The 24,543-nt window shown below is 34.7% G+C and overlaps 1 protein-coding gene across 3 annotated transcripts in view; it reads left to right on the top strand.

Moving 5' to 3' along the window:
- Positions 1 to 24,543, top strand: part of DTNBP1 (dystrobrevin binding protein 1) — a 72,982-nt gene that overhangs the window by 13,083 nt on the left and 35,356 nt on the right. For all 3 annotated transcript variants that reach the window (XM_014940874.1, XM_014940875.1, XM_014940873.1), the window contains exons 6-7: positions 5,364 to 5,496; positions 18,069 to 18,091. In XM_014940874.1, the coding sequence (XP_014796360.1) occupies positions 5,364 to 5,496; positions 18,069 to 18,091 (156 nt within the window). The remainder of the gene's footprint in view (positions 1 to 5,363; positions 5,497 to 18,068; positions 18,092 to 24,543) is intronic.

Below are 24,543 nucleotides of genomic sequence, written 5' to 3' on the forward strand. Positions count from 1 at the left end.
CTCAACGTCTTGTAGCTGCTGTTGAAAACTTTGAAGAAAAAATTACTCTTGTGTAAAAGTGAAAAGGACAGTTATTACCCTTTCAAGATCTAGAATCTGAATCATCGCTTAAGCCAATTTTTATTTGAGATGTTGTAGAAAATACCTGCTTGCTGATACCTGACATACTTGTCTTAATATGAAATATGCTTTATGTTTGAGCAGGGGCATTTTGCTTAAATATCTATTTTGATTTCAGCAAATCAATGCACACAAACCTTGATCCAAATCCAATTTTTCTATCTCTCTTTTTTTTTTTACCATCAAATGTTAAGCATCAGCTTGATATTGGTTTCAGAAAGGCAGGTCATGAACATAGGTGACAGATCCAATGTAGGGTGAAAGTATTTAGACTGGTGAGACTGGGAAGAAGGTAAGGCTGGGTATATATATTCACAGAATTAAAGCCATTGCTTCCTTATCTTTAATAAATATTTTTTTCCAAGTGTCTAAATTCATTAGGGAAACAGAAACTTTTTGCATTGCTTAGGAGAGGTATCCTTGTTTATATCTTGAGCAGAAGGGCATGCTTTTTTTTCAGAGTATGTATCAAGAATGAAAGTTGCCATTTTCTAGCTTTCCAAAATTCAATCCAATTTGTTCAAAGAACAAGAAGTGTTTTGCATAAAAGAAAAAAAAAAAAAAGAGGCCCTGTGCCCTTTGTTTCAGAAGTGGGATTAAAGTCTTCCTAATGGCCTTTTCAGACATTAAGGAAATGTAGTAAAACTTATGAAATTAAAGGTCACAGTGATTATAATTATCTTTTCATTGAATACAAGATTTTTATTTTGGTAACATTTGACCTACCTTAAGAACTTAATATCTCATATTTTGGGTATTTGTTTTGCAGCAAAAATATATGTTTTAATGAAGTACAGTTATTTTTTAATTTCTTGATAAAAATGCCAAAGATTTTTCTAATTTGAATAATGAAATATACTTCCAGAACCATCTTGTATTCTGAGATTATAGAATTTGATTTTTGTTCATTTCATCAGTTTGTAGACAACCTTGAAAGCAGAGAAGAAAAAGTGGAGTGACAGCACATAGACTTATCTCCTTAGGGAAGACATCTTTGGGGAAGATAACTATTAGTTTACTATTATCTATTTATTAATTGTGGCTATGACAGGATTTAGATACTAGTAGGTATTGGTCAAGTAAAAGGAATTACTTCCAGACAGTATCTTAATCAAGGTTTTTCACAGAGCTGGCATTTGAACTCAGACTTCTGAATTTTGTTTGGTTACTCAAATAAGTTTCTTTGTTGTTACCATCTGGCAGTTCGTAGCTCTTGAAAAAGAGCTGGATAAATGTTTTATAATGCAGAAATGTAGAACACATGTTCCAGTAGAAAACTCTAGGTTTTAGTGTTTCTTTTTTATTTTAAAATTATTTTAAAAGTGAAGAGAGCTGTAAAAACTTTTACTGTAAATCAGTAATGATTTGCAGTTAGGAAAATGTTTAAAGAAAATCATATTTTATTTATTATTAAACTGTTTTTCTGTTTGATTGTTTAAAAGACACTGATACTTTTCATGCTTTTTTGAGTTTCATTGTTTGAGATGAAACAGCATTTGCCTTTTCCTGAGAAAATCAGGAAAACCAGGAAATTTGAATAATACAGTATAGTGATACCTATGTTCAACAGGAAGTTTTTCTTTGGTAGGCTGCAGGGCAGGATGCTTCAGCGGAGAGGGTTGTTGTATAAGGTAGAGGTGTGAATGTGTATATCTATATAAGGCATATAGTTTGCTGTTGTAAACTTGAAAATGTCGGTGGCTTTGAATACAGAAGGAAAAATACCCTAGTATACTTGCTATGTAGTTTCAGCAAAGAAGCTATTTCAGCTTCTTATGAATGGTATGATACTAGCTGGATTTAAAGTCTTTTCTTTAAAAACAAATAAAAATTGAGAGCTAGTAAAACTGTAATTATGTTAAAGAATTTTTTTCAAGTTTTACTGAATCAAGCTGAATCAAGCTTTTCATGTATATAATGTCTTTCATTGCTTGTTTTAAGTTTAGTAATCTGTGTCCCTATTTGACCTAGAGGTAGAGAGAATTTCTTTCATGTAATTGTTTCCATCTGTTCTGTTTTCTGCCTTTTGGGCTTTCAGTCAGAAAATGAATGAACTTTGTAAAAACTTATTTCATACTCCTTGGTCACTCCTGTTGTTTTGGTGGCCAGCACAGTTCGTTAGTTCGCTCTAATATTTTCTGATATACAGCTGTCATATAGCTTTTCTAATACTTTTTTGTACTGCTGTAGAACTACAGGTTACATAGCTCTCATTTAAAAGTAATTTTATGTGGTAAATTTAAATTAGCTAAACTTTAGAAAGAAAGAGTTTTCAGGAACAATATTGGATTTTGTGATTCTTGAATTCTAGATAATTACTTCAGTACCTGAGTGGCTACAAAACAGTGTACATTGAAGGAAGATAATTCGGTCTGATATCATGTGGTCAGACATTAGCATACTTTAAAAAGATTAAAACTAGGACGTAAAGCTTTTAAAAGTGCTGTTACACCTGTGATAGTGCAAGAAATACAGGCCAAACTAATATAATTGTAATGATGTCACCTGAAGAACAAGTTATTTTTTTCAGCTATCTAATAAATATTATCTCTACCAAGTGTGGCATGTTACTATACAGGAAAATTCTTAATCTAAGGATACAATGGATTTTTTCCAACCTCCTTAAAAATAATAAAGGGAGGAGATATTTTTCTCCTTCATAACGATGCTATTTCAGAGTGAGATGGTGGTTGTTGCCTGACCACTTGATTGTGGGATTTCTTAAAGAGCTGAAAAAGAAGCAGTAATCTTGCAGGTATTCTTTAGAACATTAGCTGGCTTTCTGCCTGGGGCAGATTGATTCTAGGTGCCACTGTGAGCTATAAACTGGAAATGAATTAATAGATTTCATATTTTTCTAAATATCTTTTTTAAAGTATGAGCCTATTTGTCTGTGCATGTAGATAAGAGCTGTTCCAAGCGTTATGGCTTAAGTTTCAAAATTGTAAGTTTGGGGTTTTTTTTCATTTATCAAATAAATATGTAGCTTTGTTTTGAATTTGCTCTTTATTCATGCATTCTCATTTAGGTGTGAGAGATGTTAATTAACAACTGTAGCTGATGCTATGGAGCTAGTCTTTAGGGGTTTTTTGTGAAAAGCAACTAAGTTTTCTTTCACTTCAGAAAGAAAAAAAATAATAAATGAAACTTTGGTTGCAGTAAGGTGGGATTGTTGTCTTCTGGAGACATCTTAAGTGTTCGTTCCTGTTCTTCAGGAGCACTGTTTTCTGCAGTTTCCACTAGAGGCTGCTCAAATGCTAGTGCTAGGAATCAGTTGCCCTCTAGAATTCACATTTCTTCATTCTCTTTATTTTCATGTTCTTTGTTGTTGTCTTTTAATATTATTTCAATAGCAAGTACAACAAAGCAGGTGGTGAGGTTTTTAAGTGGAAAAAACAGTGGCTGTTGATAGGTACCTTAGTAAATTATCTTGAGCCCTGCTGTGTTTGTGAATTTTACAAATTAATAAGTGAGCAATCATTCTGAAAAGCAAGCTAGCATAATACAGGCGTTTGGATTTTAATGCACTCAGAAAGTCCATTTTTTTTAAGCAAAAAGAGACCACCAGTTGTAACAATAGTCATGATATTGGCCTTTGAATACATCTGGATTTTGTGAAAGAAAGTGGAGTATGTGGTAAACAATGCATGGTATATGTCACAGTCTGTAGAACTGAAAACTTTTTTTTCCTCAAACTTGTTTCCACATTAATTGTTAACTCTCTTCCCCACTCCCTCCCTTTTTTTTTCCCCCCAAGTGATCTCTATACAGATAAATAATTTAAGGAAATCCTTTCTGATTATGTGATTCATGTTTCCCTTTCTAATTGTTATGGAGCAGTACCTTACTTGTTAAGGACTAAAAAAATCTTATTAAATAATAGGAGCTTAATGTATGAATGTGGATGCTAGAAAATTGTTTATGAGGTCTTAACTTCTGATTTTCTAGGGAGACCACTAGGATAGCAATTTTTAATTGAGTAATGGCGAAGAAAGTTGAAATTTTGTGTGCTCCAAGTAGAATGGCCAAACCAGAACTGAAGATTTGACTGCTGCCTTCAACTTGCCATTTCCTTCTTTTGAGCGTCCAAAACACATTAACTTTAAATCATTTTTTTCTGCCTTGAACTTAATAGTTCTTGTCTTGCTTTATGAAGATTGTGTTTGTCTGTATAGGCAAAGGTGAAACGCAGCCATTTGCCAAAACTCAGAGTTGCTTTAGGTTTTCTGCTATTTCGTTCCATCATCTGTGTAGTTCTTTGCATCAGCAGTTAAGTTCGTACACTGCAACAGATTAGTGTATCTGTCTCTGAACTGCAAACTGTCTTCTATTCTTTGATTGCTAAGATGTGACATCCCTCCTCCTGCAATTTACCTTCCCTCTGGTATAGGAGGAGTCCTGGCAAAAAGGTGAATAGTAGCCCTGTATTCACACAGGTCCATCCCCGAGTGACTAGCTGGTTAGAGTTTGGGAAAACAGTTTTTCTACTTTGGCATCCTGAAGAGGGATGTGGAGTTCAGCACTAATCGCCTGCAGGGAGAGTGATTCAAATGATATAATTCAGGTCAGAAGTGACCTCAGGAGTTCTCTAGTCCAAGTTTCTACTCAAAACAGAGTGAGCTGTGAGATAAAATCAGGTTTCTCAGAGCGTTTCATAGACATGATCTCTTTTAAGTTAAGACTGAGCAATTATGGTTAAATAGGAGACTAAGAGGTTTTGCATGGTTTTAAGTGCATGGGTATATAAAAGAGCTAAATCTAGAGATTTGCCTGTCAGTAAACTTTCAAAGACTGTATTCTTTTATATTATCATGAGGTCATTTAAAAGTTAAAATTCTCTCAGTATGTTTTATTTTTGCTTCATATGAATAATTTAATACTAGTACTGGGTTTGGTCAGCACAGCTTTATTCCTCAGGCATATCAGGCAGGAAGGGCTAAACTGACAGTGCCCAAGAAGCAAAATTGCATTATGAGTTCTGGAAGCTTCTCTTCCTGAAGCATAGACCACAAGCCTGTGAAACCAAGATGCTGGGGCAGATATAGTGCTTCAGCATCTTACTGCAAAGGCACCTCAGATCTCCCTCTGTGATATGAACTAAGATTTATTTATCTTTTTGAGACATTAATATATATGTAATTATTACCATCTTAATTATGTACCTTTATGAATTCCTGTTTCAGTTCAGGTGAGTTGTACATCTATTGATACAATTTGATATTCATATAAGTATTTCTTTACAGCCCAGCTAGAGGCAAACTTCGAGGAAATGGAGAATCATCTATTGTGTCTTGAGGACCTGTGTGGACAGTGTGAGTTGGAAAGATACAAATGTATGCAGACATTACAGCTGGAAAACTACAAGAAAACAAAAAGGTAAATAAAACAATTGCTATAAATATAAGCATAAAATATAAGCCTTCTGCGATTATTTTTTCCCTATATATGATATAATCCCTTTTATTTTCATCTTTGAAAGAAACAGTAATCTTTGACAGCAAGTTGCAAATTTATTAATGTTATTAATGTTAATGTATTAATTGAATGTTGGTCTAACTTTTGGTGAGTGTGTCTCTTTGGAAAATTATCACTACATTATTGTTAAGATGAAGTCCTGCTTATTGTTGTCTCTAAACAAGTGGAGTAAGGACTAGTGTTAATAAGCACTGACAAATTGTTGTTTCTTTTCATCCCTTGCCCTGTTTTTGGAAATTTCTTTTCCCCCATGTACTCATAAAGTTAGGAACAGTATTTTCTTCTGTCTTCCTTTCAGTATGTGTGAGAAGTCAGAACCTCCAACTCTTGAGGTTTACGTCTACCTAAAAGATAAAGTAGTGAGACTGATAGTGTCAAAAGTAACCTTACTGCAGGAGATAAGAAAAGCTATATTAAGTCCATTATATAAATAGGGAGTCAAATTGAAGCAATTTGTCAAAGACAGTCTCTGACAGCCTGTGTTAGGGAGCGGTGGGTAGATGCAGATGCTGACAGACCTGGAGCCAGCACTGACATGGGGATAACCAGGTTACTTGATCTCTCCAACCAGGTGTCCTCCTTTTCAGCCATGGGAAGCACCCTGGCACCCTCCTCACTTCTCTTGATTGTGGAAGCAAGTTTGACTCAGAATGACTAGTTTGGTTTACAGTCCTAATTAGGATGTGGTGATCAGGAGTGCAGGACTGCACCAGACAGCACTGGTCACATTTTACATAGCTTACCCGTTTTCCTCTTTTTTTGACACTCCTTTTGCTATCTTTGTAGCTCTTTTTCTTTTTTTTTTCTTTTTTTTTTAATCCGAGTCTCCTCTCAAGTAAACAATTCACCCCTAATTACTTTTTCCCTATTGGTCCTGGTTTTTCTGCTCAAATTTGGTATTTCTGATACTATTACATAGGAAATCTTGGCCTTCTGTGGTGTTACAGATAGGGTTAGCGAAGTACTGCTGGCTTTGCCAGTTCTGCTTCCCAGAAGGTCCCTGATACCTTAAAGATCCCTCTTCAATTTTTTTGTGAAGTTTGGCTGTTTCTAACTTAACTGCCCTTCAACTATCTGTGAAATCCAGCCATCACTCATGGTACTATCTGTAGCTCTTGTCAGCTTCTTGCTATATTATGTGTCACATCCAGCAATTTTTCGTGTCATATCCTCCAGTTTTTCACATCCTGTGAATTTAGCTTAACCTCAGGCCGGGGCCTCGGCAGTGGTTTTGTCATTTTCCTGCAGCCTGGATTCTCTCTTTCCTAAGCCAGAGCAACAACATTTTCTCTTTCTCCAGGAAGAGTCACCAGTAATCAGTTTGGCTGATTATTCACTTGTTTGGACCTATTTAAGTAGTTAAATATTTAACAGTAATAATTTCAAAATTCTAAATATGTGCTCTTTAACCAAATAACACACAAATTAAAAATGTGCGTAAAGCAAGAAATTAACCCCTAAAATATGGTAATATTTCTGAAGTTTTGAGTTTTGCTTGTTCTCTTTGCCATCCTTTCTCTCCCTCCCGTAGCCTCTGCTTTCAATATCAAAACAAAGTGTTAAACTGTTGCCTACTCTGCTTAGCAGCATCTAATCAGTTCTATAAATAGAATTCTAAGCAAACTACTTAATGTAATTATAAGCTGATTACATTTGGTCAGATGTAGACAAAACAGCGAAAATGCATGTAATTTCTGGTTGATCATTACCACTGTATTTATTTAGGTAAGAAATGAACTGCTAGCTCATTACTAGAAGGACACTTGCCAATGTAGATACTTGAAGAGTGAACAGCCAGTTAACTTAATGTGAGTGTGATTTGTTATGTATGTTTGGAACTCATATCCTGTCTTTAGTGTTTGGGGTTTTTAGTGTGATACCAGCTCTGTAAAGAATTAAGTGGGGGTTCAAGAGTCTATGCTCTCTCTTTAACACAAAAATTATTTTCAGGGAGTGAGTGGGTTTGTGTAACAAAGAAAAAAAAAAGAAAAGATTTCCTGTATTTTGACAATATAGGGATGAAAACTGAGATGAACACAGACTCTAGAAATTGTGGTTATTTTAAGCATGTAACAAAGTAATTTTATTATGAAGTCACTGTAGAGCTTAGGCTAGAAGCTCACGTATTTCAAGTCTTTTGAAAAATCTTCCTATGTGAAAGATTTAGAAGAAAGTGCTTTAGGTCAATGTTAAACCTTTGAAATGCAGCTTATGGTAACTATGGGAACTGATTTTCAGAAATAGGTCTCCCTATTAAATAAAGCAACTTTATTTCAGTTCAAAGAGATTATTTTTTTTTCTCTTTTGTCATTGTGTTGAGTACTAGTTGAGTACTAGTTTCAAAGTAGATTCATCAGTCCAAGGTGTTTTCCACAATATATTTTAAAGCCTGATGTTTGGGGGGGATTGATTGTTTTTCTGTGTGCTTAACTCTAGATTTTTAATGTTGCTTTTGTTTGTTTAAAATCTATTCATCGGGGTGCCAGTACTGTTGTGTGAGGTCTAGATTCCACCCTTGTTTTCTCTAGTTAGTCTTGCTGCCATTGTTTGCATGTATGTTAGTATTAAACCATGCTGTTTTGTTTCCTGTCCTTTTCTCAGTCGAGCCCAATTCTTCTTCCCTTCATCCTTCTACTGAGGATGTACTGCTTCTGATTACAGAAAAATCACTGTGTCCTTTAGGAAGCACTGGCAGAAGCTTACTTTGGTGCCAATTTTTCTGTGCACCAAATTGCAGGCTTATGGCATAAGATAAAATGTTTCTGTCCTGAAGCTGTACTTCCTACGAAGCTTTTAGTACCATTTGTATCCATTACAGATGGATCACGGTTTTTTGAAACTGGAAACTCCTGGTTATTTTATCAATTAAAAGGAGCTGTCCAACTGCAACAATTTGTAGGAATACTTTGAAGATAGCAAAGAGTCCTTGTCACTGGAAATGAGTGAATACATTTTACTGTGTATCATTGACTTTAAACATAGTTGCCTGAATTTTAGTTTTTTTTTTAAAATGTCTTTTTTAAGAATCCTTTCTGGTTTACAGTACTTGTCTGCTTTGAGAACAGACATTGAAGGAAAGCTAATAAAGAAATCTGAAATCCTGAGTCTGAATTATACCCTGATACTGTTGCAAACCTTAGTGGGACTAATTATTTTTTTTCATTTCTGGTGAGATTTAAAGAAATGCCTTACCTGAAGAGAAAATATGTTTTTGAAATGTATATTTATTCATAGTTTTTGTATTTAAAGGTTTAATTCTTGTCAAATAAAGTGTAACCCCATGCTCTGGTAATTAGAGGAGTAGATGAGGAGTTTTACAGATTGTCATAATTCTTGTTAGATGCATTGCAATGCCATGATGGTGATTTTTATGCTTCTGGAGGAGAAGAATGTTTGATTCACTTTTTCATTCAGAAAGGTATAAAATTTGCAGCAATTGCATTGTGTAGCTTACAGATGTGTATGTGAGACAATGTCTTAATTAGTTACCACTGTTAAGCTTATTTCTTCTCTTTATGGTCTTCTGTTGGTTTTATCCCTCTTTCAAATTGCTTTGGGAGCATAAGGGACAGTAAGGATTGTTGCAGTTAGATGTGATCTCATTTAACCTAAATGAATATTTTTTTTTTTTACCAAGGTCAAAAGAGAGAAGATGGATTGGGTAATACATTGCCATATAAAATCGTGTTGCCAAAAAGAAGACTTCTATGTCTGTAGATCTTGTTTAGATCCCGTAGTGTTCCTCAAGTGATAAGCTAGAACAGTACACTGTACAGTACATCATCTCCAGTGAGGACTCCCTCCCATCTGGCAGTGATAAATTTAAATTGTACCTTCATAACCCTTTTAAGCTTCACACGTAATTTATCAAATTGAATTTTTTATATGTAAAAACTATATCATTGTTGCAAATGTTTCAAAGAAGTATATTTTGTCTTTCCAACATTAAATGTACTGTGAATTATTTCTGAGTCCCTAGCTACATGTTTAATAGTTCTCATCAAAAATTTCATCAAAGGAAGGTTTCATGCCATATTCTTCATAGAATCATAGAATTGTCTAGGTTGGAAGAGACCTTTAAGATCATATAGTCCAACCATCAATCTAACTCTGATAAGACACTATCACTAAGCCATGTCACTAAGCGCTATGTCAACCCATCTTTTAAATACCTCCAGGGATGGTGCTTCAACCACTTCCCTGGGCAGCCTGTTCCAGTGCTTAATAGCCCTTTTAGTGTAAAATTTTTTCCTAATATCTAATCTGAACCTTCTTGATCAGTCTTCTGGGAGCATAGATTTTCAGCTGCTATACCTCTGTGTACCTGGTTATATAAATAAAGATTTTGCAGAGGTGGATGCAGAACTTTTATTATATTTAGAACAACTTTCGTGGCAGATGCGCAGTGGATGTCTGGCTTTGAGTTTTCATTAGGCATTAATTGTATGGCTATAATGTGCTCAAAGCAAAGTTCACATTGCAGAGGTCTTTTCCATCCCACTGTTCATGAGCTTGCATACAGCACAATCGGTGGCAAGTGTTTTCATAGTGATAACTGTCTGGAATTAATTTTATGGCCATCAGTTATTGCACTTCTTTGGACAGACACATCAAATGAGAATTCCTATTGATCCTGAAAAACTGGGCATGCACAAGCTTTGGAAAAGTTCCCTTGATAATTGTGCCGCTGCTTGTGTAATTTTACAGCCATGAACTTTCTTTTGTTTGCAAGAACACTTGCAATACAGTATTTTGCATGCATCAAACCCAAAGGAGCATGCTGCTTCATTATTTTATTCTCGTCAGTACTCCAAGTATTTGAAAACATTGGGCAAGACTGAATACGTAGCAGATCAAAGGATTGTATGGGGTTTGGCAGTTTTTTATGAGATTTGCAAAGTGTGAATGTGCAGTATAATTTCTGTCACTTTTAAGTTGATTTAATTTTGCCCTTCTTTTGTGGTGGCTTTTGCTTGATGTAGAGAGATAATGACATTGTTATAAAAAGATTCGTTGCGTACCTTCTCCTTATGGTTTCGTTTTCTTTTGAATAGGCATATAAAAGATTTTTTCTTTGTTGGCTTTCGTGACCTGTGATTAAAGACTGAATGTTTGTGTTGGATCCTCTGCATCTTACAACAGCTTTTACTAATGTTTTCTGTATAATGTTAAACTTTATGTCAATGCTGCTTAACTTTTCTCTACCTTTGTGTAGTGCTGCTTATTGGGCATAATCTGCAAATCCTGTCAATCTGTTAGGACCACACATTCTTATCGTAATTCTTTTTGTAACAATAATAGAAACAGATGGTTTGGGACTGCCTTAATCATCATTTTGTACTCTCCCTAAACTAACTTCAAAACTGCATTATTTATCAAATTAATTTGTTCAGTGGCTAGTGGCAGGAGAACAAGGCTTAGGTGTCTGGCATTACCACACTAAAATCCATTCTGTGCTTTTGAGCAGGGTACAGTACCTACTGTTCTGTCTGTCTTCACTATGAATAACTTTGAGATCTTTAATAATTCCTTTTCACTTACACCCAAAACCAGTTTAAAAACTGTTGAAAAAATGTGTTAAATGCATTTATTAATGACACCTCTGTAAGGGACATTTTACATTCCTGTGTCAAAGGGATGTGTTGAGGATGCCCAAAGTGGTAGAGATTGTAACTTCTGTCTGCCAGTTGCATTCATGCTGCATGGAACCACATTCAGCATTTTCGGTAAAGAGTGCATGTGGGGTTATATGCTTTTTTTTGACTTCTTCGTTTTTGTGAACTTGTGGCATATTATATGTCACTTAGTGAATAAAGTTTGACCAGCTTTTGAATACTGCAGTTGTTTTTCTTTTAATACTTATGGGGAAATTGATGACCAAGTTAAAAGAAGGTCTGGATTTTTTTTTGTGGCTGTTTACCAAAAACAGGCTTTCAGGAAACTTTTTTCTTTCTAGGAAAGACTAAAGATGGTGGAGGTGGCCTTTGGAGTTGCTTGTACCTTCTCTTAAACTTCAGCTTCTCCTAAATTTTGTAGTATCCTCTCAAATTTCTTTGTAGCTTGTAGTTGCTTGTAATTTCTTTTAAATTTCTTCTCTCAAATTTTAGCTTTAAACTCTGATTCCTAAACTTTTGATTGTATGATAAAAATAAGCTGATATGTGTATCTTCTAGTGATCCAATGACATTGCATATAAAGAAGAGTTCAAAACAAAAACCAACTAGGTCCTGTGCAAAATTTTACATCTGACGGCATAAGCCTTTTTAGAGGGAACATTTATTCTGCATCTGAGTTTGGAGTGGTTCCAATGCTAAATGGCCTGTATCGGTCTCTTAACAGAGGACAAAACACTTGGTTTCTTTTAATAATTTCACTTCTTCCATTTCTTCTGTTTTTAATGCCATCTCCCTCATTTTTACTGTTCTTCTGAATGATAGCACCTGAAAGGTGACTCCCTACGTTCTTCATAAAGATAAGTATTTCTTTCTTACATTGAAACATCCAAAGAGAAATGCTTTCACTGTACCCTGAAGCTGCTGAGTACATTAGGGTAGTATTTGGTTTTAGTTGTGTTTATTAGCTTAATTACCAGTTAATGTTTGTGATAGAACTTTGATCCATTCTATCTTCTGGAATGAAGTTATGTAGAAGTTTTGCTGGAAGACACAGAATGACTTCAGTTACTTTTGTAGCTGCATTTGTATATGCATGCAAAAAAATCTCCATTGCAACATTATGTAAATTCATTTGGTTCTTTGCTCTTCTCTTTTACTGGATAAAATTTCACATTTGATGGTGAAGAATCCTGGCTTGTCTTCAGTGTTCCTTCAGATAAACAGAAAACCTTGCCTGAGGCTTAATTTCAACAGTACTTCAGTAGTAGTTCTAGTTTTTATTGATTTTTTTCATTACTTAAAGGCTTTTCATTAGTTCAGTCTCAAAGGTATTTCAAAGTGATAGTTGGCTTAAGTGATCTGAAAAGGGTGTACAAGGGATCTGGGGGAGGGAAAACATTTTTGTGTCATTGCTGTAAGTGCTAATCTGAAGTACACAAAAAAGTACTTGAATTATTTGTGTGCACTGTGCAAGTGACATAAATTTTGAGTTCTCAGGTTTTTGGCTTTTACTTCTGATGACATCCAGAGGAAAGTCCCTTTCAGGCTTTTTAGCTGACTAAAGCTTGAATTAGGCTATGGAAGGAAATTTTTTTGGTATCATTTTGAAAACTTAACTACCAGATGTAACAGGTGAAATGCAGTAAATCTCAGGTTTTGTTTTGGATCTTGTTAGATGCCAGAAATATTGTTAAATTAAATTGCACATAAGGAGCTGTACTTTCTTTAAGTGTTAATTTTTGTTTATAAATAGTATTTACAACTGAACACTTACAAACACAATCTTTCAAATTTAGTCCTCAATTTTTACCATTCATATGCTGTCTTGAGTTTGTCTTTCATTTACGCATAGGTCTAGTAGTTTGAATTTATTGGTTGTTACTTTCAGAGCTAGTGTTATATAAATGACTGTCAGGAACAATTTTGACTTTGTTATTTTCTTATCTGCCTACTTTTTTCTTGAAGACAAAATATGGAACTGTCAGTTGTGGCTGCTGGCATGATTGTGAAGAATGTGGTGATTCTGTGGTCTCTAGGTATTTAACTGAATTCTCTGGTGTTTTATTACATTAGGAAAATTGATCTTAGGGTTACAGCCCTTTGCAAGATGCAGTAGAACCTGAGAACTTTGTCTTACTTTTGTTGAGCAAACTAAATCCCCATTAATTTTAGTAACTTAAAGCAGGATGGTTTTGACTCCTCCCATATTTCTCTTTCTGGATTTATTTTTGTTCATCGGTGATAACCAATGTAATCATCCTCCTAGTGTCAATCTCTTCTGCCCAGTGACTAAAGCAGGGTTAATCCAACAGTCCTATGTGGGAAATGGGAAGGTATTTGGGAATTTGTATTTGCCTTCTATTTGTGTAAGTTCTGTTCATGTCATTTACTCTGTGGGACTAGTTACATACTGTAGACAGTTTGTTTCACCTGCTGTCTCAAATTATATTTTCATACCATAAACCCTGTAAACTTCTCTGTAAATGAAGAAGTTGAGACCACTGACATGATCATCAGAACATTCCAGGTAACTTAAAAATGATAATTCAAAAGACACATCCTGTCTCAACAGAACTTCAATGTGCTACAGTTTTAATTCACTTCAGAATTCATTGTACTTCTTGCAAATAAAAATTTGTATAAAAGGTATACTTTTGTCTGAAATGGAGTATTGTGGTTTTTTGTTGTCTATATATATCCTTTTCCTCTATACCTGTGGCTCAGGTCTTTTTTGATGAGATGTTTCAGAAAAGTTCTCAATGGCCTCTCTTGCATTAACAATGCTTTGATTTAATTTCCCTAGGCTATTTTGAACCATGAGACATTATCAGCTGTGCCTGTTTAGGCATCGTGCATAGAGGGGTTTATAGGCAGATTTACCGATGTCCATCATGCTCAGAAGGGGCCAACAATCTGATTAGTGTCTCTCTTGTGCTGGCATTAAAATATACCTGAATATCATCTTTGTCCTGACTTGAGTATTACCTTGAAGAAGTAAGCAACCAGGCTTATGTAATTGGGGTTTTGCTGACGGTTGTTGCCCTTTGCTATTGTGCTAGTCATTTTCATCTGAATTTGAGGGGTATAGAATTTCATAGACTAATTAAGTCTCCTGTCTATTTTATGAAAACAAGCAACTGGAAAGGAAGAGATGAAAATTATTGCCTATATGTGTGGCCAAACAGTTTTCATGGGCCTAACTCCAGTGTAGATGGAGCCTGTACAGCCTCTTGCCTCTCAGGAAAAGAAACTGTGCGACATAAGTTGCACTGCACGCAGAACAAGTTTCTTTTAAAGTGCCTTCATGCCTTTATAGTCCGATTATTTTAGCCTTTAGCCTGTTATTTTAGACTTTTTTTTCTTGCTCAGTGGTACTAAACGTCTTTCACTGAGAGGGAGGTATTTAGGTTATATTATAATACAACTATTAATTAAAAGTCCTTTCTTCTGAAAGCTTACTGTTAATTGTAAAAAAAGTAAAGAATATTCTTATTTGTGTAACTAGCCAGATTTGTTGGCGCTAACCTATTTAGTAGCTAAAGTAAAAGAGCAATATAGTCAGATGCCAAATAGTAGGTTTTATTGATTAGTGGTCAGACTTGGCATGGGAGTTTCTTTAATCCTGGATGGATGCTGAGCAGCCCACACTGGGCTTCAAGAGTCTTCATGTGTAGTGAGGCTAGGGGCAAGGCAGGTGTATGTTTTCTTTCTAATAATAATGGAAAGGATTATCTCATCCATCTGTGAAGTGCATGATTTTTTTTTTTTTAATGAAAATTCTGTAAAATCCAGAAACAGTTCTTTCTGGAAAGCCTTCAATTGCCTTTAAGTAGTTAGACAAATGGGGTAGAGGGGAAGGCTAGCCTTTTCCTGTGGAAAACATGTATAGTGTAATGTACGTTTGAGCTGAACAGTTGACAGAACTCTTCTGCTGAGATGATTCATCTCGGTTTTGCAGTTTTGCCTTCTAGTATGATGTTGTTAGTAAGCTATCCATCAAAGGCTGAGCTCTGCTGCTGTGGCTTTTGTATAAACCTAATATGAAAAATGATCTCAAAGGATGAACAATTTACAGTAAAAGCAAAACAAATACAAAAATGTAATTTACAGCATCAAAGCTGGTAATTTAATATGGCAAGATCTAAAATAGTAAAAGGCAGCAGCCAGGCCTACTTCCAATGCAAGTTTTTTAAGATGATTGTTTTACAAAACTGTTTTCAGTTTAATCTTTCTTTGGTTTAATTGCTCAAACTTACTGCTTTTTTTTTTTTTTAATGGGGTGTCTGTGTTTCAAATATGTACTTTACTTCTTAATATGAGTTAAATTTATTTACTTCTGTAGATGATTTTTTGTCTCTAGATTCATAGGGAAGATGTTGGAGGTATCTTCTTCCTTTCAGTTTATCAGGAATAATAATAAATAAAATAATAATAATAAAATAATTCCTTACTCACAAAGGGGAAGAGAAATTTAATACTCTAATATATTTTTTTCTATGTCTGTCTAGAATTTTGTAATTACACATCTAGAAAATGTACTGGTATAATCTTTCATCTGTTTTCCCCTCTGTCTTTACAAGTCATAGTCTCCTTTGCACTTTAAATTTAGTGCCTGGTTCTAGCTAAAGCTGATGATGAACAAGATTTAGAATTAAAATTTAAAAACTTCAAGTTTTTATTTGGATAACTTGATTAAATATAAAAAGAAATACTCCATGTTGCTGATGCAGAGCATATTTTCAATAACCATGTTTTTTAATATGTTTCCAAATGTATGTTTTATTTAGAGTGCTGTGAGAAACCGCAAGATGTGATTGATTCATTCATGTTTTCTAAAATATAAAGAATCATCAGTCTTTGTATGTGAGTTTGTCTATGGATACTAGGAAATGCAGATCTTTAGATTCCAAATCTGTATTTTTACTGTATGCTAGTATGTTAAATTTTTCAGAGGTATATGTTCTAAAAAAAGTTTTGACAAATATTAGTGTCCAACTTTCTTAATGAATGACAATTATATATGTGGATATAGTGACAGTACATTAATGCATCAACCCTAAAAATATTGGTGGATTTTGAAAGGGAAAATTTGGGGTTTTAGAAGAAAGCCCTGAATATCACTGTCAGTTGGTTAGTGTATTACCATCTAGTTTGCATGAGTGTATTACAATCTGTTTGAACACAATGATAGTAATTGTTTCATCTTCCCTTTTGGACACAAGTGGCTAAAGACCTCTTGATTTTAGACACAAGTAGCATGGGTTTTTTTTCCCTCTTACTTTCACAAGATGTTTCCTCAATATGGTTTTGTTTCAGTCTGTGGAAAACATGTATTTCCTGTGATTGTTTTCTCAACTAGTATGCCATTATTAAAAAAATAAGGAGTGCAACTTGTGAGCATGTTTAGAAGTTTTGTCTATATATTTAGAGTACACAGGGTAGGCAAAATATATTAGGATATGAACCTGCAAATCATAAGTGTTGTGAAGTAGCTTTTTTTTTTCCGGGGTAGAAAAGGGAGATAATAGCCTGGGAAAGGGATGGAGTAGAAGAAGGAAGGGAAATACACACAGGAAGTTACAGCTAATAGGCATCTCTACTGTAAATCACACTATAGCTTATTTCCTGGTAAAGCGCCTGTTTTTTAAAAACCTGTATTTGACATTTGGTGACAAAAGTGGGATGTTAACTGAAAATGTGGAGGTAATTGTATTCTCTCACTTCTTTTTGAATACTTTGTCCTGCTTAGAATATAAACTGCTTCAGGCTCAAAACAGTTTTATCTGTTCTTGATGGAAGAATAAATGCTGAATTGTATCATCTGTTAGGGAGTAGAAGGAGTTATGGTATAGCATTTGTATTGTGAAACAGTGTATATGGTAGGTGATAGGAATGATGGAAGCATGCTTCAGTCTATGGACAGTGAATAGAATAATTTTTGGACAACTGTTGGTTCAGTCTTTTTTTTTAACTTGTTTTTCTTATCACTTTTGCTTTCAAAATTCAGACAGTCTATGAGGCACAGACTGAAAAGATTTTTGCTATAAAAGAGTATTTTGTAAAGAAAAGGCAAGTGTTCTGCCTTATCTGAGCTATTACTTTGATTCTTCTTTAGCCTCTAAATTAATGACAAATTACTGCTCTGTAGTGGTGGCAAATGGAGCATTTTGCAATTTCTTAAAAACCAGGAAAATATTCCTTGGTTTTATAGCATTTGCATTCACACTTGCATAGCTACTAAAAGTGGAAGGTGGCCTGATATGAAGCAAAAAAGATACTATTGCCATTAATTTCATTTCTTAGCTTTCTTGTATGTGAGTATTGGGGGCTATCTGTCATTTTCTGTACTTTAAAATCCTCTCCTCTGAGGAATGTCACTATATGCCTCTGTTGCCCTTAAAGTGTGTTGTAACTGAGCGAGTGATATTGTTAGAATTTTCTCCTTGACTGTTACCAAAAGGATTTTGTATGGCGTTAGTGAAAACAGAACACTAATTGTTAGTTACTGTGCTATAAATGGGCAAAGCTCTACTAAGCAGTGGATGTTTTATTACCTAAAGCATTAAGAAGTTTTGGTTATTTTTGCAATAGTATATCTAGAAATTATGTGACTACATATAAATGTATAATATTTGTATAATTGTACATGTTTATAAATTACTGGTAGCCTAATTTCTAAACAGGTTAATAGTGTTTGCCTTAGATGAACACATGTAGTAATATTACCCTTATATATGATGCTAGTCAAATTCTTTGTTTTTATCTTTTAATGAGTCTTAAACCATGTAAAATATCTCCTGTAGTTCTAGATGTAGTATTTATAATAATTTTTTTTTTAATTTTGCTTTTCTTCAACAGGAAGGAACTTGAGACCTTCAAAGGTAAATTCTATTTTTAATTTTCTACTTGAACATTTGCAACAGTTACAGTAATTCTTGTCTTAAGTAAAACTACTAAGGAACTGTTCCAGTTCTACATTTGATAATGTTGATTTTATGTTGACCCAGCAGGCTGTTTATTTTTCAGTTTACCTGTTCTTGTTAGTGGTTTCTTTGGGAGAGTCATAAGTGTAGGAAGAACACAGATGGTTCTGTTGTCTTAGCTAGGTTTCAGAGATTCTGTATCTAACTCAAGCCTTTCCCTTGGTGTTCAATTTTAGAAGGGCTTTGTCTTCAACTAGTTTGTGTCTTTTCTAGCATGAATGTGTTTTTGACATGTGTCGCAGGCTGTTACTTGTTAGACTTTTGTCTAGCTATTTCTAGGAAATTTTCACACTGTTATGTTACATCAGACAAATGCAACTTTTGCAGCTCAACTTGTTGGGTATACACAATGATATATACAAATATCTGTCCTAAATAGTATGCAATGGCTAAAAACTCTGTCATGTATTATTGCTTTGTCTGTGGTATGTAGATGGAACACATTACCATTTTCAGTAAATCTTAAATTGAGGCTTACTCTACCTACTAATGTTAATGTTTGATCAGCTTGACAGTTGCTATTATCTTTTGCTTTGAATAAGGTGTGACTGTGGCTTTGTGACTAGGCTTTATTTATGAGAATGAAGTCAAGTACATTGACTTATGTCAATTAATTGTCTCTTGAAATTGAAAGAAGGGATGGAAATTTCTATCAGCTGCATTCCTCTTTGCCTTTTCAGTTCATTACTATCTCATCTTTACATAATGCTAAAAAAGGAAAATAATAAAGCTAACATTAACAGACAAGCAATGCAGATTATGTAAAATGTCACTTTATCTGTAGCTTACCATAACAACCCTTTTCTTGATTGGTTTGACAGCTTTCAACACAGACTAGCTCAATACAAAACCAAAGATAATGCTAAGCTCATTCTGTTCCTGAGAAAGCAGCTACTTTGTAGTATCTGATGCTTGTGAGAATAATGAATCCTGGGGTTTTTTGTTTGTATTTATTAGACATTTTAAGTGAGTTTCTGGAAGCCATGAGGATTGTTTCTGAAGTTATTTCTCTTGGCTTCTTGTTTTTCCAATAGAGAATGTAACTTTATTTGGGAGTATTTTACAAAGACAATAATTTTCATGGAAGAGGAAGGCATTAGCTGTGTGTTGACTTTGATATTTATACCAAACTAAGTAACTGGTTCTGTAATGGATAGAGAGGCATACAGATTTCCAATACTAGTTATGAAAGGCTTGTCTTGGGTAGACAAGGCTTGCTTTGGTAGCTAATAGGTTTTTAGCTTACTGTAAAGAGGGAAAATTGTAAAAATCTTTGCATATTTCTTCACTGAAAAGTTCAACTGCAGTCTGTGGCTAATGCAGCCAACATCAATGGGAAAGGAGCAGGATCTTCTACAACAAGGAAAGGTCAGGTTAGAAAGTACTCTAATCTGTTCATCAGTTGGTTCAAAAATGTGCAGATTTACTCTACAATAATCAAAAGAATTGGCAGAAGCTGTGTAAGGTGGGAAAAACACAGAGTGATAGATCTTTAAAAATGGGTATTAAACATTGGTCAGCCTAATTTCTATGGGTTTTCTGTATAATGAACTGATGGACAAGCTTGTACCTGACAGAAGAGAGAGGTAATAGCTAACGAACTTGCAAGAACAGTCATATCAAGCAAGTCTAAATTTTTTCTATAAGATGACAACATGCTTTAAAATAATACTGTATTTTGACTTTGACAACAACTGTCACTGTCTTCCCTGACATTTTCTCTGGAAGCTAAGATTAACTACTAAAATGTAAAATGCAGGTGCATGGCTGATTGGAAACACATGGGAAATGTTTTTATGGTGTCTTGCTTCCTAAGTTGTTCTTTCTCAGATCTGATGCTACTCGGAATTTTTGTTGTTCACCTGGATTGTGAAACAGAGGTGTTCATTAGATTCACTTCAGTCAGTCTTTTTCCAGCTTTTTGGACCTTCAGCCGATTTTTGAGTATCTAGCATGTATTTCATCAGCTGATTAGAAACGAGGAGAGTAAGAGCTTCCTGATCATGAAGGATTCATGATTACATAGTAACAGATGTTTCAGTTTTACAGCAGCTTTGCCCAATCTAACTGGTGGCTCCTTCTTGCATTTTTCTGTTTTAAGCTGTTTCCAAGGCTTTCTAGATTTGTGAAGAAAATGATCTGTCATTTGGTTTAGTTTTGGTTGATGAAGAATGCTGAAATAAATCCATAGATGGCCATAGAAATCCTGGCACAGAAGTAGTAAAAGGCAGCAGCAAGAGCAGGAAGCATGTCTAAATTACTAAATGTAACACAGTCATCTAAAAAGCAAATACTTGTAGTGGTATATTACCTAACACGTTTTAAGGTTGAGGTGAGGCAGTATTAGTATCGTTATGTAAAGCTTTTATGATAAGACCTCATCTTGTTTATCACTCTGGTTTGCTGTATTCAAGAGAGGTTAGTTCCAACTGAAATATGTTAAGTCGTTGGTTAGATGATTCTTTACATTTTTATATTGCGAGTACAGATTACCTCCTCAAGTAATTAGTCGTTGCATAACTGTTCAGAGTGAAATGTGTTCATAAAATATCTAGCACATGGGGCTAGGGAGGAACAACTGTTCGAAATACCTTTATATACACTTGCATCTTTCAATGTGCAGTTGAAATAATTTTATAATAGTAACTTGTTATTTGTGAATTTGAATACCATATGCTAAAAAATATTGGCTTCCAGATTAAGGATGGCGAATGTCTTGCATAAAAATGTGTTTAATAAATATATATGTTCTTTTTATCTGAATCTGCAGAAATTGAGGTACCATAAAGATATTCCTTAAATATATGTGCTTGCTAGAGGGAATAAAAAGAGGGTTGTATGCAAGTTTTGCAGAGTCCATATGTACCAGTGCTGAGTGCTCATGCCTTATTCAGGATAGAAAGTAAGTTTTAGTGGAATTAAGAAACTGAATTGTAAAGTCTGAGGGTCAAAATAGCACAGCACTGGAATCTTGCCACAGGGATGGCATCCATCAATTTCATAACTACAGTACAAAATACTAGTTGTGTATTGGTACTGGCCATGAGAATGCAGGTCTGGCTCACGAGGCAGGTGGGAAGCTTCACAGGTCTCTTGGATCTGCTTCAAAACTTTACTTCTCTGGAGTTTTGTGTATGTATAAATAGATACAGATACACTGGTGTAGTCTGAGTGGGACTGCTGTAAATTTGTAAAATCTTGAAATGTATATAAACTTATAAACATTTTAAGTGCCCTTGTGTTTCCTAAAGACTTATTTTAATATTGAAACAAAATCAACCTTCACATAACCAAGAAACAGAGTTGTTTCAGGTTTCATTTAAATCATCCTATTGTGTGCACTGAGGTACAAAGTGCCAATTCATTGAGCTATTAAGTATATTCTTAGAGAATTCCAGGTGTCATCAAGACATCAAACAAGGCTCAGTGTATATACCTGTTTGCAGTATTGAAAAGCGTTGAAAATCCACTAACACTCTTGCTTGTTGATGTTCCTACCTTCAAGCAGCATGAAAATAAGTATGTAATTCTATTGTAAGAAAGGATGAATTGTTATTTTTATATTTGTCAGTGGAGTTACTGGTTTAGAATTTGTTCCTGCCTTTTACATGTTTGTATTAGAGGTTGTACTCTCTTCCATCATGAAAAGTAGATTTTAGTTTTCTTCCTTTTGCTTTAAGACTATTAATAGGGCCAGGCGTTCTCTTTTGTTGTGTCTGCCCCCATAGCGTACAGGGGCAGAACAAACCTCTCCAGTCTCTTTTCTTCTAACCTCAAGGGTTTTCTATTACAATGTAAATATAATGTATTATTTGATAGTCTGTGATACTGAGAAAATCAAGGTTAAAGGCTTCTCTGCTTCTTTATATTTAGCATAGTGTGTGATGTCCTGGTTGATACTGCTACAACACTGGCATTTATGTACCTTAAGTGTGTGTGCAAACTAGGAGAAAACATCTCAAGGGTTGTCTGGTTTATTTTTTTTGGTAATTTATCTTTCAGAGAGAAAAGCTCTCAGAGATGGTAGATTTATGGATGAAAACATTAGTTATGCCATATGAAGTACCCTGCAAGTTTCTTCCTAGTGTGCATCCATTCCAATGCTCAGAGAACTTCTTGCAGGAGCTGGCTTATGCTCTGTGCTGTCCTCTCCTGGCTGAGGTTTATCAATCTGCTATTTAAAAAAAATATGTTCTGTTGTGGATCTTGGCAATTTCTTGCAGTAGTAGAGTTTATTTTAGTCAATATGATGTATTGTACTCTTCCATAGTTTAGAAAGATTGTGTATTGTTTTCATTTTTATAGCTGAGAAACTAGAAATTAGAGAGCAAATGTGTGGTTATTTTCTCTTGATACCTGAAACCTAGTGCATTCATAACTGCACTGAGATTTGAAATCATTCTATTATTCTTCTAGGCACGTGGTATAAAATTTATATATATATATATATATATATTTACTTTTTTTTTCTTTAAAGTTAATATTTCTTCCCTTCCAGCGTGGCAAGACTACGTAGTAAATATTTACAGAATACTGTTAGTCTCTTTACAAGATGGAAGAATGAAGCAGAGCATTGAGCTAGATAATGGAAAAAAAAGTTATAAAAGCAATAGAATTGCACAATGTTCATGACATATGCTGCTGAGTTTACTTCAGACTTTGTCCAAATGGTATATATGATGTATTTGCTTCTTTTATTAAAAAAAAAAAGTTTAGGATGAAATGTTTTGACTTTGTTTCTGGCAAGAAAACTAAGGCAAAAGAGGCCATTTACAAATCAGCAACACAGCGCTTTTGGACAATGAAGGGGGACAGAAACTTTGTAAGGGCAGATACGCACGTGGCTTTGACTACTGAGTCATGCATATTTCTGAGCTTTAACAGGATTAGTTTCATTCAAGCTCAGGAAAACTGGTCATTTGACCACTTTCAGGACTTCTGTTTACAACACAACAAAATACATTTTCAGCTCTCTTGCATCAGCAATCTCTCCCAAACAAGTCCTGATAAGTTTTTCAACCTTTATCAAAATACTCTTTATGAGAAGGAGGCTGGTGAAGTAAAGAAGTGTTTTTTCTTGCTTTTCTCCTCTAGGTTAAGTCATTGGGTCACATTTGATATGTAGATCTTCTGTCATCCCTCTTCATGCATCTAAGATGTTTCTGTTGAAATTGCAGTTTTCCAGTGCTTTAATTAGTAGCTGAAATATGTTTGTATATAAACTTTAATTTCCTGGCTTTTACTATTGCCTTCTCTAAGAGTACATGATATTTGGAGCAGTCTGGTGCCTCCATTCCTTTGTTCTCCTTTTTTTTTTTTTTTTTTTAATCAAATCGTATCATCGTTCGTTGTTGTGGGCATCATTTTGATTAATATATTTCACAGATGAGCTAGTCATAGGATCTTTTTTTTCTTTTTTTTTTTTTTTTTTGAAATCTACTCGCCTCAACAGAGACTGTGTCAAAGTGATTCATTTTTTTTTTCTTCCAGTTTAGGGATCCTCTTTATTGTGCTCTATTCTTATGGCTGTCAAAATAAACAACTTTTCCGTAATCTTCATATTGACTTCTGGATGCATGGGTAATATGCAGTGGAGATCTTTACAGCTTATGGTTGACAAAGCTCACACATTCAATGATGTAGCTGTTCTAGAAGTTGTGCTGTAATTTTGAGTACACAATCCTTTGTTTCTTGAGAGCAAGAGTAGGTGACGTTGTGGTAGAAAATCATACCAGCCACATGGAGTTTGTTTACTTTAACATTTTCAAATATACTAACCCAGAGCCTGTCACATTAGGAACATTCAGGGTGTTTCATTACTGTGAATAATTTTTTGTTGACAAATTGTGTCCATATCCAAGTTGGTTAATCATGAAAGTCCTAACGTAATATTGTATTTTGTGATCTTGCATTTCAATGACACATTTGAATAGGGGAAGGAAGGTGCCTTTGGTTGGTCTGGTGCCTCTTCAAAAGCATGCTGTGGGAGATAGGCAGTGCTGCTTCTATGAATGTTTCCTGATTGGTTTAGAATTTTAGATGACCGTGGTCAAAACCCTCAATATTTAAACCTTGTGGCACAGATGTAAAAGAATTCAACTATTATTTTGGTATACCAGGAAACAGTTGGGAAACAATTCCTTAATTCAATTGTAATAAAGCTAAGATGGAGTTAAAATTCCAAGGATATTCAGATTTCAGGGGTTTTACTCAGTATTTTGCTATGAGCTGAAAATACTCTGACAGATTTCTAGTTAATGTGTGTTACCAGCTTCTTTCCCATCCAGGCTGTGGGAGGAGAACCTTGCAATTTTGCATGTCCTGTATTGTCTGTGGCAAAAATTGACCAA

Source organism: Calidris pugnax, unplaced genomic scaffold (genome assembly GCF_001431845.1).
Source record: "Calidris pugnax isolate Ruff unplaced genomic scaffold, ASM143184v1 scaffold8, whole genome shotgun sequence".
NCBI classification, from domain to species: domain Eukaryota; kingdom Metazoa; phylum Chordata; class Aves; order Charadriiformes; family Scolopacidae; genus Calidris; species Calidris pugnax.